The sequence below is a fragment of the Stylophora pistillata genome, chromosome 11 (genome assembly GCF_964205215.1).
Source record: "Stylophora pistillata chromosome 11, jaStyPist1.2, whole genome shotgun sequence".
Classification (NCBI taxonomy): domain Eukaryota; kingdom Metazoa; phylum Cnidaria; class Anthozoa; order Scleractinia; family Pocilloporidae; genus Stylophora; species Stylophora pistillata.
In genome coordinates, this window is record NC_142529.1 from 8,243,086 (window position 1) to 8,257,924 (window position 14,839).

General features: G+C 38.5%; 1 protein-coding gene across 1 annotated transcript in view; it reads left to right on the top strand.

The window, feature by feature from the left end:
• Nucleotides 1-13,731, top strand: part of LOC111327669 (uncharacterized) — a 34,155-nt gene extending 20,424 nt beyond the window's left edge. Inside the window, exons 34-48 of the mRNA XM_088739176.1 lie at nucleotides 195-261; nucleotides 358-540; nucleotides 1,005-1,322; nucleotides 2,020-2,223; nucleotides 4,935-5,054; nucleotides 6,189-6,248; nucleotides 7,769-7,804; nucleotides 8,359-8,472; nucleotides 9,491-9,523; nucleotides 9,647-9,760; nucleotides 10,654-10,686; nucleotides 10,810-10,923; nucleotides 11,818-11,850; nucleotides 11,973-12,086; nucleotides 12,807-13,731. Coding sequence (XP_088595302.1) covers nucleotides 195-261; nucleotides 358-540; nucleotides 1,005-1,322; nucleotides 2,020-2,223; nucleotides 4,935-5,054; nucleotides 6,189-6,248; nucleotides 7,769-7,804; nucleotides 8,359-8,472; nucleotides 9,491-9,523; nucleotides 9,647-9,760; nucleotides 10,654-10,686; nucleotides 10,810-10,923; nucleotides 11,818-11,850; nucleotides 11,973-12,086; nucleotides 12,807-12,985 — 1,722 coding nt within the window. The 3' untranslated portion in view covers nucleotides 12,986-13,731. The remainder of the gene's footprint in view (nucleotides 1-194; nucleotides 262-357; nucleotides 541-1,004; nucleotides 1,323-2,019; nucleotides 2,224-4,934; nucleotides 5,055-6,188; nucleotides 6,249-7,768; nucleotides 7,805-8,358; nucleotides 8,473-9,490; nucleotides 9,524-9,646; nucleotides 9,761-10,653; nucleotides 10,687-10,809; nucleotides 10,924-11,817; nucleotides 11,851-11,972; nucleotides 12,087-12,806) is intronic.
• The last annotated feature ends 1,108 nt before the right edge of the window (nucleotides 13,732-14,839 follow it).

Consider the following 14,839-nt stretch of genomic DNA (forward strand, 5'->3'; position numbering starts at 1 on the left):
GTAATTAAGAGCTTGCTTAGTTCAGCTTTTGACATAAGATACTCAGGCGTCTCTTTGGGAGGTGAGCTCAATGCAATTGAGGGGAAAGAAGTGCAATGTTTATTTAAGGGTAGGATGCGTGACTTGAATCACGAGAACTCACTGAAGTTTTGAGAATTTCCACTTAAATTTTAATAATTCCAAACTGTTTCTAGGTCTGCACCAATAAGAAGGTTTGCCATTGCGAGGGAGCATTTAATCCCAAAGACGGTTGCAAGTCAAGTAAGAGCCAAAGTTTTTTTCTTTGATATTCAGATTGTCTTCTCTCTGTGAGAGCTATCTGCTAACATCCTTTACACTTCGAACTTCCCTATGCAGAATTGTGGCCGCGTGACGGAAAATGGGGTGCATGGTCCTCATGGACAAAGTGTGACAAAGGCTGTGGTGGCGGGAAAAAAAGAAGACATCGGTTCTGTAATAAACCTTTCCCTATGCATGGAGGAGCTGACTGCTCTGGAAACCGGCTTCAGACGAGGAGTTGTAACACACGGAAATGCCCAAGTGAGTGAAAGATTTATACCAAGAAACAGCTCTTGTTCGATTGATCAGTGTGTTTACTGACGAAAACTTTAAAAGAATGAGGGTGCTCTATTTTACTGGAAATTTGGGACGCAATTTGAAGGGTATATGAGAAGTGGTGAAGACAGCTGCGAAATGAAAAACAGCTTGAGCTTTGAAATGATCAAATGATCCCAGTAGTAATGACTGAAAAGCTTTGATTTAAGAAACAGTTTCGAAAAAACCAAGTGTCTTTCTCACTGTCCATTATTCGTTCGAATGGTCATTTCACTCCCTCACCCCCCTTTCATTGGCAGTTAACCCTTTGTATTCTGTTGGCGACGACTGTTCCCCCTGAAAATCATGTGATTCCCCCGAAAATCCTCCACCTCCCCCCCCCCCTAACGCCAAATAGTGTTTGGTCCCTTAATCTCATTATATGTTTGTCTTTGTGCTGTGTGTTTCAGGGGCGATTTCGTGCCGTCACTTGCAACGACTCGCCAGAGAAAATAAACTTTTCTACCCTGATGGAGTCTACGAGATTTACCCCACAAGGTCCCAGTCGGTCAAGACATACTGCGATATGACACGTGACGGTGGAGGATGGACGCTGTTGGTTACTAGCCATACTAACACCTGGAAGGCATATAATGTTAAATCCAGAAACACAAACGACCCAAAGTTGACTGATGACTTCTCTATCCTGCAGTACGCGGACAGGATCAAGAATAATAACGAAGTGACCGGAGCTACGTTTGAGTATCGCCTAGAAGCACAAAGCAGAGGTAATAAAGTTTATCTGAGGGAGGGGAGGGGGGGTGGATAACAGTTAGTAAACGTTGTAACAGCAAGGTAGAGGTATGCTAGAGAAGAAGCTTTTGTGATCCAACACTCCTGGTACCTTTTGTTCAGCGAGTTTGCTCAAGCTATCTTCACCTTAACGTCCCAACACGACGTTTGGAATATAAAATTGAAGAAGAAGAAGAAGAAGAAGAAGAAAAAGAAGAAGAAGAAGAAGAAGAAGAAGAAGAAGAAGAAGAAGAAGGACGTTGACACAAGTAGTTAATATTTGCATTAGGAATCATTGCTACACTATTATTGCCCACATATTGAGAGCGGTCATCTTGGCTACCATGGTCATGCCTCTGTAACATTTCCATTATCCATGATGAATACCTCAACTTGCAGAGCTCATCACAGACTTTCAGTCAAAGGGTAGAATATTTCTGCCGAGATGGAAATCCATTCCAGGACCCACCTTTCTTATACTTGGTATTGTAGTCTGGCAGCGGAAAACTTTCTTTACATACTCTTAATGAATCAAATCATTCTTATGAGGATATTCAATAAATATATGCCTCTATTTACATGCTCTGAGAATCTCTGAAAAACTTTTATCATCATGAAATTCAGAGAAAAAAACTTAGTTACCAGGTCGAAAGTTTCTTTTCAAAAGAAGGGTGTGCTATGTTGTTTTTGCAGGGCGCTGGGGAGGCATTTGGAAGGCTCCAAAGGGATACACTTTTACAGCAAACAACAACAAACAAACGAAAGTTGAACTGATCAAGAGGTTTGACAATTGGAAATATTCAAACTGGGGCATTGAACAAAGAATGCCATGGATTTCTGGAGCCAGGTTAACCACTTCCGGTGATGCTCGTCGGGATCCGTGGGGGACAATAACAAGTAAACATCTTTGCTAGGAGGCAGTCAGTTTATACCAAATATTTAGATGCCCTCTAGAAAAATTTCTTTCAAGTGCGCGCCGGCTTTAAGACATCGCGGCGCGGAAGTCACAGAAAATGAAAAAAAACTTGGAGGAAAATAGCACGGAATAAAATGTGTATGTGTGAAGGTGTAGTCTGATCGTCCGGGTGAGTGTAGTCCTGAGAAGGACTGTTGTCGGTGGCAGTGACTGACGTTTCGACAACCTGTGCGGAAGTCATCATCAGAGTCAAGTGAGTGATTGTTGTCAGTAGAATGTTCTTATTCCAGTTCGTGTGAAATGATCGGTTGGTTTTGCCGTGATGTTATTGGCTGTAAGACTCAAGTGACGTAAGTCGTTCGTGATTGGTCTGTTTCGGTCTGTCGGTAAAGCTAGGTTGTTCTTTTTCGGTCGTTTGTGATGTTTATGTCGTGAATGAGTCGTTTGTATGGGGCGGGTAGTTGTTGACATCTGTTTAGGGGAGTCTGTTCTAAGTTAGTAAACCAGCTTTCCAGAGTCAGTCGTTGAAAATAGTCAGTGCTGTAGGTTAGGCATTGCGCGGAGTCCCAGTCAATGTTGTGGTTGGTAAGTCGATGGTGTTCAGCAATGTGATTGCTGACATCACCTTCAGATACCTGACGACTACAAACTACAGACTATTCAGATACCTGACGACTACAAACTAGTGTCATTTGATGTGAAATCACTGTTCACAAGTATTCCACTTCAATTAGCATTACAATGCACTGAGACTGCAATCCGAAAATCTACCGAACCACTACCGCTACCGACAGACGACATCATGGACTTGCTAAACATTTGCCTAACGTCTACTTACTTTCAGTACAACGGTAAACACTACAAACAGTTACACGGCACTGCCATGGGGTCTCCAGTTTCTGTTGTTATGGCAGAAATTGTGATGCAGAACATCGAGGAACGCGCCCTTTCGACTTGCCGACAAACGATACCGCTTTGGTTACGTTACGTTGACGACACATTCACCGCCGTTCGACACGACGAAATTGACGCATTCCACAACCACCTTAACGAACAAAACACTGACATACAGTTTACCAGAGAAGTCGAAGAAAATGGCAAACTTCCTTTTCTAGACTGCCTGGTAAGCCACAACGACAACTCATTACGAACGACAGTTTACAGGAAACCGACACACACCGACAGATTACTAGACGAGTCATCCTACAACCCTACATCACACAAAGCCACAACTATCAGAACTCTAACACGACGCGCACAACTAGTATGTGACTCGACAGACAGCTTATCCGACGAGAACAAATACCTTCACCGTGTTTTTACGAAGAACAACTACAACAACGACTTCATCCGACGAAACACTCACCGACCCACTACCACTACCGAAACAAACGACACCGTAACCCCTACGACTACAGCAACCATACCGTACATAAAAGGTATGTCTGAAAACATCTCGCGCATCTTACTACCCTTCAATATCCGCGTCGCCCACAAACCCATCACCACACTACGTCAGTTACTAACCAACGTTAAAGACAAAGACGAACCGAGGAACAGACAGGGAACGATTTATAAGATCAATTGTTCCGACTGCCAAGCCTCCTACATCGGTGAGACTGGCAGAAACCTCACAACAAGACTGACTGAACACAGACGGGCGACGAGGAAAGGTGATGTCAGCAATCACATTGCTGAACACCATCGACTTACCAACCACAACATTGACTGGGACTCTGCGCAATGCCTAACCTACAGCACTGACTATTTTCAACGACTGACTCTGGAAAGCTGGTTTACTAACTTAGAACAGACTCCCCTAAACAGATGTCAACAACTACCCGCCCCATACAAACGACTCATTCACGACATAAACATCACAAACGACCGAAAAAGAACAACCTAGCTTTACCGACAGACCGAAACAGACCAATCACGAACGACTTACGTCACTTGAGTCTTACAGCCAATAACATCACGGCAAAACCAACCGATCATTTCACACGAACTGGAATAAGAACATTCTACTGACAACAATCACTCACTTGACTCTGATGATGACTTCCGCACAGGTTGTCGAAACGTCAGTCACTGCCACCGACAACAGTCCTTCTCAGGACTACACTCACCCGTACGATCAGACTACACCTTCACATGTTACCCCCGGGTTCAAACCATTTACTGCAAAATGTGTATGGTTAGGCCTCGAACGAATTCAAGAAATCTTGTAACTTACGTCTATCATATTCTAATTTTCATGTCATGTTTTGTGACACTTATTTTCTCGACTTTGCAAAGAAAAAAAAGGACAGAAAAAAACTTGTCACAATTTTCTTAAACAGAAAGCTTATAGATTACACAATTCTGCCTTAGTGTAAAATATCTCTTCTTCTATTTTCAGGATCCATCCTTAAATCTCTCCTTTAAAATATTTTTACATCATCCCTCGTTGGCCTTCTAATTACAGTAATCTTGAACCAAACGACTGGAGACTTGTCGTCATGAATAACCATATAATAGTTGATTCAGGGTTGAAAAAAAGCAGTCACTATTCCTATTTTTCCTTTCGCTGTCATCTGCGAATAGCGTTGTTTATGTCTTCCAGTGATTTAAGTGCCTTGCTTGATCCATTCCAGACGTTGATCATGCAGTGATTATCTTTGAATTATCTTTGAATCATTCATCTTCTTAGGCGATGATAAGAACTTCCATCCAGCACCTTGGATCAGTGGTGACCGTATGGAGCGTCAGCCATCCTATATATGGTACTGGTTAAGAGAGGGACCCACAAAACGTTCTTTTTCTGTCTCAGGTATGTCTGGGTGTAACTTCCTGTGTTGAATTGACCGAAACCCAGTAAAAGAAGCTACTTCACATTATTTTGAATCATTCTGAGCTTCATAGAAAATCGAAAAGTCTGATCTTAACTCGCCTATATTTTCCGTCGCGCGCGAAATCGGGCATTACACTTGCGTGATCTTCTCGTGCGTAATTTGGAATCCATTCTTCCAGTGGTCAGAAAGTCGCTTCCGGTTTCATTTATGTGACCCAGATCTCAGATAGAGCGTAGAGCAGATGGAAGAAAAGTAATTTGTCATTGTTAATAATGTCAACATACCAGTGAACGAGCGAAACTACAGAAAAAAACGCGACGTTTCCAAACATGAATGTCATCAAGCATCGCTATTCCCAAAATCCCACTGAGCGAATCGCTATCTTTGAGGCTAGTTTATAACCAATTATAGAGTCGTGATCCTTATAGGAGTTTTGTTAACCCTCTAACTCCCAAGATCTGATTGTTAATTCTCCCTTCTAGCTTCTAGACATTTCCTTGTAAATAAGTCACGAGATTTCGGAGTTAGATCAAGACTACCCATTTCTACCTGATAAGTTTGAGTATTCTCATTACATGTCGGCTGGATAATGTATAGATATTATGGGAAGAAATTACATTTAATTTCAATCACTTCTGGAAATAAAAGGATTGATTAAATTTGTAATCATTTGCGTGCAGCCACTAAAATTCGGTAGACTGTCCAAGGGCGAATAATACAGCAATAGAGACCAGTATGTCAAGCCAGAAACAGTATATCAAGGTGACCAATCCAAGAGTTTCCTAAAAAGATAATAACAATTTATTTTCGGGATTTGACAAACTGAACGAATGCAGTCTGCAGATAATTCAGAAGGCAACCCTGAAACTGAAATTATTAATGCTCTAAGGTGAACTAACTCAAAAATGTACTTTTTAAACAGGAATGGAGCATTTACAAACGTACAAAAAATTGAGCCAGAATAAGACTTTGTTACACTTCATTTCTTTTGACTTAAGATTGTCTGGATGGCAACCACTGAGCATTCCAAATATTGGGCATCAGTTGGTCATCGCAAGAAAGTCTAAGAACTGCCATTAGGCAATTCTAATGCAATAATTTCTATCTCGTAGTTGAAACAGGTGGAGAAGAAACAGAAGGAGGAGAAGAAACAGAAGAAGGAGGAGAAGAAGGTAAACACAAAAAGATTTTCCTATATAGGACTGGATAATTTATAAACATCCAATAAATTGAGCTCTAAAATTAAACAGTCTGTGTTTGCAATTCTTCCTTCTCCTTTTTTAAATTGTCAGGATGACAACGATAATTGTAAATAATTACCGATCCCCATGAAATTCTATTGTTCTCTCTCTTCATTAAATCAACGATTGTAGTCTTTAAGATGACAAAACATAACTGTATGAGGAAAACGGAGGCGGTCCTTTTTGTTAGCAGGGAAATTATCAGGGGTAATATAATTAAACGCGCTAAATAAGCATGCTGCAATATTAAAAATATTGCAGTGTCCAGGCTGCAATATTAAAAGTATTGCAGTGTGCAGGTTACAATTATTAAAAATATTCAGCTTGTTTTAGGAAATTTAATGTATAAAGCGCACCAAAACTGATAGCTTATCCCATTGTCAACATTACCGTTTGCGTTTAACTCTCGTTCATTGCAACTTAATTTTTTGTTTCGAAGTGCTACTTCAATCAACTAAAACTTTCAAACACTGAAAGTAAATACAATCAAGGAGACTGATAGTATGGAACACAATCTATTGCATTAAGAAGTATTATATTCATCAGTTTATTTATAGGAAATAACAATTCTGTGGAATTAGTGCTAACAACTACTGACTGATTACTACCCTCTTGATCACATTTTTCCGGACTTACTACTTTAACTTCTCGTGCAGTATAATTTTCCCCGTAGAGCACTGTGTAATAAATAATCCTTCGTCTTCCGACGAATCCATCCTCTTTCTAAACCCACGTTCGCACTGAGTAAAATGACTGAATTCTCTGGCTTATAGAGTATGAAAAATAGCAGTGTCACACGCCTTGCACGAATTAATTCCATCATTAGAACTGTTTTGAACAACTATAACAACGAGCTACAATAACAACCCTCGGCACAATTAAAATCTAAGATATATTCATCACAACAAAGAACAATAGCAATGAGCATCACAATTATCACAAATAGGTGCGACTAAAACCGAAGATCCAACACAGACACAGAACAATAGGATTTCATGGGGATCAATGATTATAATAGATAATTACTTCGGCACATGGCATTATGAGAAATATTGCAGCCAGCTGAGGCCGTAGGCCTCAGCTGGCTGCAATATTTCTCATAATGCCATATGCCTCAGTAACTATCCATTAAATATTGGGCATCAGTTGGTTATTGCAGCGGAAAGTATGCTAACTACATGTCTAAGAACTGCCGAAAGAGTTGCAACCGTTGTCAGGGTATATATAACTCTTCAATGAAAACTTTAAAGTAGACTAAAGGAAAGTGTAAAAAATATGATCATCTTTGATTGCTGCAGTATTTGATCGATATATGGTTCAATACCTACAACTAATAAAACTAATTAATCAATAAAAAAAAGGGAAAGAAGGCAAAATCAATACTTCAGAGTGTGTTATCACTAGGGAATTCTAATTATAATGAAATAATTTCTTCCTCATATTTGAAACAGGTGGAGAAGAAACGGAAGGAGGAGGAGGAGAACAAGGTAAAAAAGGGTCTTTTTTCAACTAAAATATATTTTTCCTTTAAACAAATCAGAAACTGAATAGTTTTACACAAATCGAAAAAAATAGCTTAATAACATCGATGAGTAGTTTCCTGAGTAGCGAGCCGTTAGCCGTGAAATGGCAAAAAAAAGATAAGCCGTTAGGCGTAGAAATTGACAAAAATTTTAACAAGTCGCCATAAAAATGAGACATCATCCCATTGAGACCTTCTTCATAGTTCTCTGTACGTAGTCCAAAGGTAAAAAACATTTGTTTGAAGTTCGATGTACATGTATGCTGCCTGATGGTGGACCAACAAGGAAGGCAAAATCAATACCTAAAAGTGCGTTGTCACTACGCAATTCTAATGCAATAATTTCTTCCTCCTATTTGAAACAGGTGGAGAAGAAACAGAAGAGGGAGGAGAACAAGGTAAAAGGGTCTTTTTTTAACTATAAAAAATTTGCCCTTTACAGGACTGGATAATTTAGAGACATCCAATAAATTAAGTTTTAAACAGCCTGTGTTTGCAATTCTTCCTTCGTTTTTTCAGATTGTCAGGATGGCAACGATAATTGTCAATACTGGTCATCAGTTGGTTATTGCAGCGGAAAGTATGCTAACTACATGTCTAAGAACTGCCGAAAAAGTTGCAACCGTTGTCAAGGTATGTATAATCCTTCAATGAAAACTTTAAAATAGAATAGAAGAAAGTTCAAAAAATCTGATCCTCTTTGATCGCTACAATAGTCGTAGTCCTTTGAGGCTGTAAGAATTTGTTGCATTTGATTCGTAATTACTTGTGACCCCCTAAGCAAACTTAAAAAATTAAGAGTGAAGAATGTATTTTATTTAAACAAATCAGAAACTCAAAAGTTTTGCACATATCGAAAAAAAAAGATATCTCAACAGCATTGATGAGCAGTTTCCATTCATGGAGGGTCCAAATGGAGTGAACCGTTAGCCGTGAAATGGCAATAGAATATAAGCCGTTAGGCGTAGAAATTGACAAATGTTGACAATAAGTCGTAAAAAATATTAGCCTTATAAATTATTTTGTTAATAGTAACGGAAATAACCGTTTCTCGTAAAATGGCCAAAAGTTTTAATAGGGACCTAAAGCAACCACGACGGTAATGGCAACGAGGAGGTGGAAAAACAAGAGATTTAATTGGCAGAACAATAGCCCTGCACGTGCGTTTTGAAACTTTGTACATTTCTTAGCCGTCCTATGCAAAACAACAACGTGAAATCGCCAAAATTTGCGTCGTCTGCGAACCGAATCCGCGACGGCAAATTGTTTTAATTTCCATTTGGAACTCAACGATACCTTTATACGTCATGCTGAAGTTGAGCTGTGGCGCCATATGAGACAGTAAGCTCCTGCAGCCATGTTTGAAATTCTAACTAAACGTATAAATTCATTTTTTAATCAGAGTCTTCCTTGGCGTTGACGTCCTGACTGCTTAAGGTCCCTAATAAGTCGCCATGAAAGACATCACCCCATCGAGACCTTCTTCATAGTTCTCTGTGCGTAGCCAAAACGTAAAGATTATTTCTTTGAATTTCGATGTACCTGATTGCTGCCTCATGGTGGAGCAACAAGGAAAGCAAGATCAATACCTAAAAGTGTGTTATCACTAGGCAACTCTAATGCCATAATTTCTTCCTCCTATTTGAAACAGGTGGAGAAGAAACAGAAGGAGGAGGAGAACAAGGTAAAAAAGGCCTTTTTTAACTCAAGAATATTTTTCCTATACAGGACTGGATAATTTAAAAAACATCCAATAAATTGAGCTCTAAACAACCTGTGTTTGCAATTCTTTTTTCATCTTTTCTAGATTGTCAGGATGGCAACAATGATTGTAAACAATGGGCATCAGCTGGTTATTGCCGCGGAAAGTATGCTAACTACATGTCTAAGAACTGCCGAAAGAGTTGCAACCGTTGTCAAGGTATATATGACATTTCAATGAAAACTTTAAAATAGACTGAAGGAAAGTTAAAAAATATGATTCATCTTTGATTGCTGCAATCTTGGCTTCCATCATGCTTCTCTAGCATTTTCATTATCCATAACGGATACCTTGTAGTCGAAATCCACAAACCAAGATATTCGCACCTTTACTAGCGATTCGCTAAAGGAAAATGTACGTAAATGAGTTAAATATACAAAACAGGAAAGCAAAACGAAATACAAATAAAACAGGCAAAATGACGGACAAAAAAACGATACTTGCAAGATTATGTGGCGAATACGACGACTAAAACACAGTGACAACGGCGACAAGAAAACTACGGTAGAAGAAGCCATGCCAAACAATAAAAACAATGCATAAAAATGAACACGCAGAAAATATGAAATGTGACGTGACCAAAAATGACTGGCGAACCTGATTAAATAACAAATATACACGGAACAACTGAAAACGGAAAAGAATGTACAAAAAGCGTAAATTTGTAAACGAAGGTGAGGCGCCGTGACCACAAATCTCATCTCGCAGAGCTTATCACAGGCTTTCGGTTAAAGGGTAAAATATTTCTGCCAAGGGAGGACTCCACTCCAGGACCCACCTTACTCATACTTGGTACTGCGGTCTAGCAGTAGAAAACTTTTTATACACACTCTTAATCAATCAAATAGTTCTTAAGGGGATGTTCATTAAATATATGCCTCTATTAACATGCTCTGAGAATCTCTGAAAAAGTTATTGTCATCATGAAACTTAAAGAATAAAACTAAGTCACCAGGTCACAAGTTCCCTTTCAAAACGCAAAATCAACAATTCAAAGTGTGTTATCCCTGGGCAATTCTAATGCAATAATCTTTTTCTTCTACTTGAAACAGGTGGAGAAGAAACAGAAGGAGGAGGAGAACAAGGTAAAAAAGGTCTTTTTTTTTAACTCAAAAAGATTTTTCCTTAACAGGTCTGGAGTTACAAAGATCCAATAAATTGAGATCTAAACAGCCTGTGTTTGCAATTCTCTCTTCTTCTTTTTTTAGATTGCCAGGATGAAAACAATAGTTGTAAACAATGGGCATCAGCTGGTTATTGCCGCGGAAAGTATGCTAACTACATGTCTAAGAACTGCCGAAAGAGCTGCAACCGTTGTCAAGGTATATATATAACATTTCAATGAAAACTTTAAAATAGACTGAAGGAAAGTTAAAAAATATGATTCATCTTTGATTACTGCAATCTTGGCTACCATCATGCTTCTCTAGCATTTTCATTATCCATAAAGGATACCTTGTAGTCGAAATCCACAAACCAAGATATTCGAACCTTTACTAGCGATTCGCTAAAGGCAAATGTACGTAAATGAGTTAAATATACAGAACAGGAGAGCAAAACGAAATACAAATAAAACAGGCAAAATGACGGACAAAATCACGATACTTGCAAGATTATGTGGCGACTACGACGACTAAAACACAGTGACAACGGCGACAAGAAAACTACAGTAGAAGAAGCCATGCCAAACAATAAAAAAAATGCATAAAATGAACACGCCGAAAATATGAAATGTGACGTGACCAAAAATGACTGGCGAACTTGATAAAATAACAAATATACACGGAACAACTGAAAACGGAAAAGAATGTACAAAAAGCGTAAATTTGTAAACGAAGGTTAGGCGCCGTGACCACATACCTCATCTCGCAGAGCTCATCACAGGCTTTCAGTTAAAGGGTAAAATATTTCTGCCAAGGGGGGACTCCACTCCAGGACCCACCTTACTCATACTTGGTACTGCGGTCTGGCAGTAGAAAACTTTTTATACACACTCTTAATCAATCAAATAGTTCTTAAGTGGATGTTCATTAAATATATGCCTCTATTAACATGCTCTGAGAATCTCTGAAAAAGTTATTGTCATCATGAAACTTAAAGAATAAAACTAAGTCACCAGGTCACAAGTTCCCTTTCAAAACGCAAAATCAATAATTCAAAGTGTGTTATCCCTGGGCAATTCTAATGCAATAATCTTTTTCTTCTACTTGAAACAGGTGGAGAAGAAACAGAAGGAGGAGGAGAACAAGGTAAAAAAGGTCTTTTTTTTTAACTCAAATAGATTTTTCCTAAACAGGTCTGGAGTTACAAAGATCCAATAAATTGAGATCTAAACAGCCTGTGTTTGCAATTCTTTCTTCTTCTTTTTTAGATTGCCAGGATGGCAACAATAGTTGTAAACAATGGGCATCAGCTGGTTATTGCCGCGGAAAGTATGCTAACTACATGTCTAAGAACTGCCGAAAGAGTTGCAACCGTTGTCAAGGTATATATAACATTTCGATGAAAACTTTAAAATAGACTGAAAGAAAGTTTAAAAGATGATCATCTTTGATTGATATATGGTTCAATACCCACAACTTTACGAGCCCATTACTTAACAAGCTCTTAGTTTGAAACTTCTTATTAGTAATATCACCCGAGGATTCGCATTCCCAGAAACATTTGTTGAGACACTTACTGCCTTATTTCCTGGCTCTCAATGCTTTCTGATAGATTACATGAAAGTGTCGTTCTGTTCCAACTATTTATGTTTGCGAATGCAACATACATTAAAAACAGTCAAGACAGGCACTGTCGAAAATGGACAGTATCTAAGTGTAGTTTCCTTATGTTGCTCCAATGACAAAAAAAGTTAACATCAACCTTAAGACGCTAACTGCCGCCTTCCCTTATGTACGGCTCGCAAGGCTTTCTGGGAATGCAGCATACATTTAAAATAGTTAAAAGAGGCATACACCACTTTCATAAATGGCTGCCGGATTGATATTCTGCGAGGATCGTGCATCATACATATGATATTCTTTTGTTTAAATTCATATTAGCCTCACTAGCCTCGCTTGAGATAATCCATTCTTTTGAATTTTGAACTGGAGAACGAGGCCAGAAAGGCTAATTTAAATTTAAACAAAAGAATATCAATCCGGCAGCCATTTTTGAAAGTGGTCAATGGTTAGTGTGAAAATATTTTCTCCCTTAAAAACAGGTGAAGAGGAAAACGAACACTCAGGAGGAGGAGAGTTTGAAGATGACGAAGACAAAATGAACGACATTGAAGAACAAGACGATGACAGAGATGAAAACAAAGAAGAAGGCGAAGAAGGCAAAAAACCAGAGGAAAAAGCTCCCGAAGAAGACCAAGATACGTTTTTCCTTGAGATGTAAACAATTTTGCACCATCACCACTTCAAACTGATGTGCATCAACGTTGTAACCCTCCTTACTGGAAATTAATATTTTTGAACGTAATCAACTGATGTTTTAGAACAAGCTTCAGTCTTATTTATCCGATAGTATGTTAGAAATAGTTGTTGTATCGTGTAATCACGACTTCCTTAAGTATGATGTAATCTGCTCCGCGTCAGAAGCTCAGATCTTAATTAGTGCAAGCGCTTTTTTAAAAATTTTTTGGGGTTATATCTTTTATCGTATTGGTTACATCTTGAATGTAATCCAGGTGTAGTCTTGGTAAAAAACCTAACTCTTCTAATTGGAAATTGTTATTGTAGAACGCAATCAACTGATATTTTAAAACAAGCTTCAGTCTTATTTATCCGATAGTATGTTATATAGAAATAATTGCTGTATCGTATAATCACGACTTCCTCGAGTATGATGTAATCTCCTCCGCTTCAGTACCTTGGGTCTTGATTAGTGCAAGTGCTTTTTTAAAATTTTTTGGGGTTATATCTTTTATAGTATTGGTTAGATCTTGAATGTAATCCAGGTGTAGCCTTGGTAAAAAAACCTAACTCTTCTTATTGGAAATTGTTATTTTAGAACGTAATCAACTGATATTTTAGAACAAGCTTCAGTCTTATTTTTTGGGGGGTTATATCTTTATTAGTACTGATTACATCTTGACTGTAATCTGGGTATAGTCCTGGAAATAAAACCTATAAAGGAATCAATTTCTCTGCGAGTTGTTGTCCCAAAGATTATTACAAATTATGAATCGTCCTGACTTGCAAGTGTTCCCCAGGAAAAGGTCTGATTTCGTCAAATGCAATTTTGACTTGAGTTGCAGTTCTTGAATAGAAAACAAAGCGAGGATTAAACACCCGTTTAATTAGGTAAAAGCGAAGGAAAAGCACTGGCGTAATTGAACAGAACGCAATGCAAGGTGGCTCTAATCTCGTAAGGCCAATGATTTGTTGCGCATATATCAAAATCACACACGTGAGGAGATTTCAAAAATGATTAAGTTTATGGACTCTTCTGCGTTCTAGGGAACATACATGTCGGGAAGTAGCTAGCTTGTATCACAACCAAAAGAGATACAATCTTCTTTCTTCAAAGGAGACGTCGGAGGAGTGCTATTAGTATTGAATCTTTAGCCCAATTATTGACCATAAGTCCTTTGAAAGGGCTTGGGGTCAATCGGCCGTGTTTTTAACAAGATAAACCAAAATTTAGGTCAGTTAGTCGGTTCCTAGGGACTCAAAATCTTTTAAGACATATAGGACAAGATCAATTATTTTTATCAAAAACTTGCGTTGTTAAGCCGATTGAGGTGAATGATAGAACTCCTAGAGTCTCGATTTTCTTTCAGTCTCACTTCGTGACTTTACTCAAAAGCTTCCACGGATAAATCTAGAATGATGGAAACCATCCAAATCCGCAGTACAATAAACGCATACCTCAGGCGATCTACATAAACAGTGCAAAATGATATCCTGCGTTTATCAAATTTCCGTTTGCAAATTTCATGGAATTTAAAGACGCTACCATTCAAATCTTTCTTTGCCTACGCGAGCTAAATTCCCTTATTTCCCATTCCTTTGTCACGTTTCGCCTCACAGTTGCTCAATAAATATTTGAATTGCTACGCGATGATCTTTGTTTACAAGCTTTTCTCCTGCTTGCATCTGATCACAAATCGATATACCTTGTATTCACGCTATCTCAGTTTGAATGAAAACGAAAATTTTCCTTCTGTGATATCTTAAGATAACTAAGAACAAACTTCACAGTAAACTTTATGTAAAGGTAAATAATGATATGGTGGTTGCAATCCGA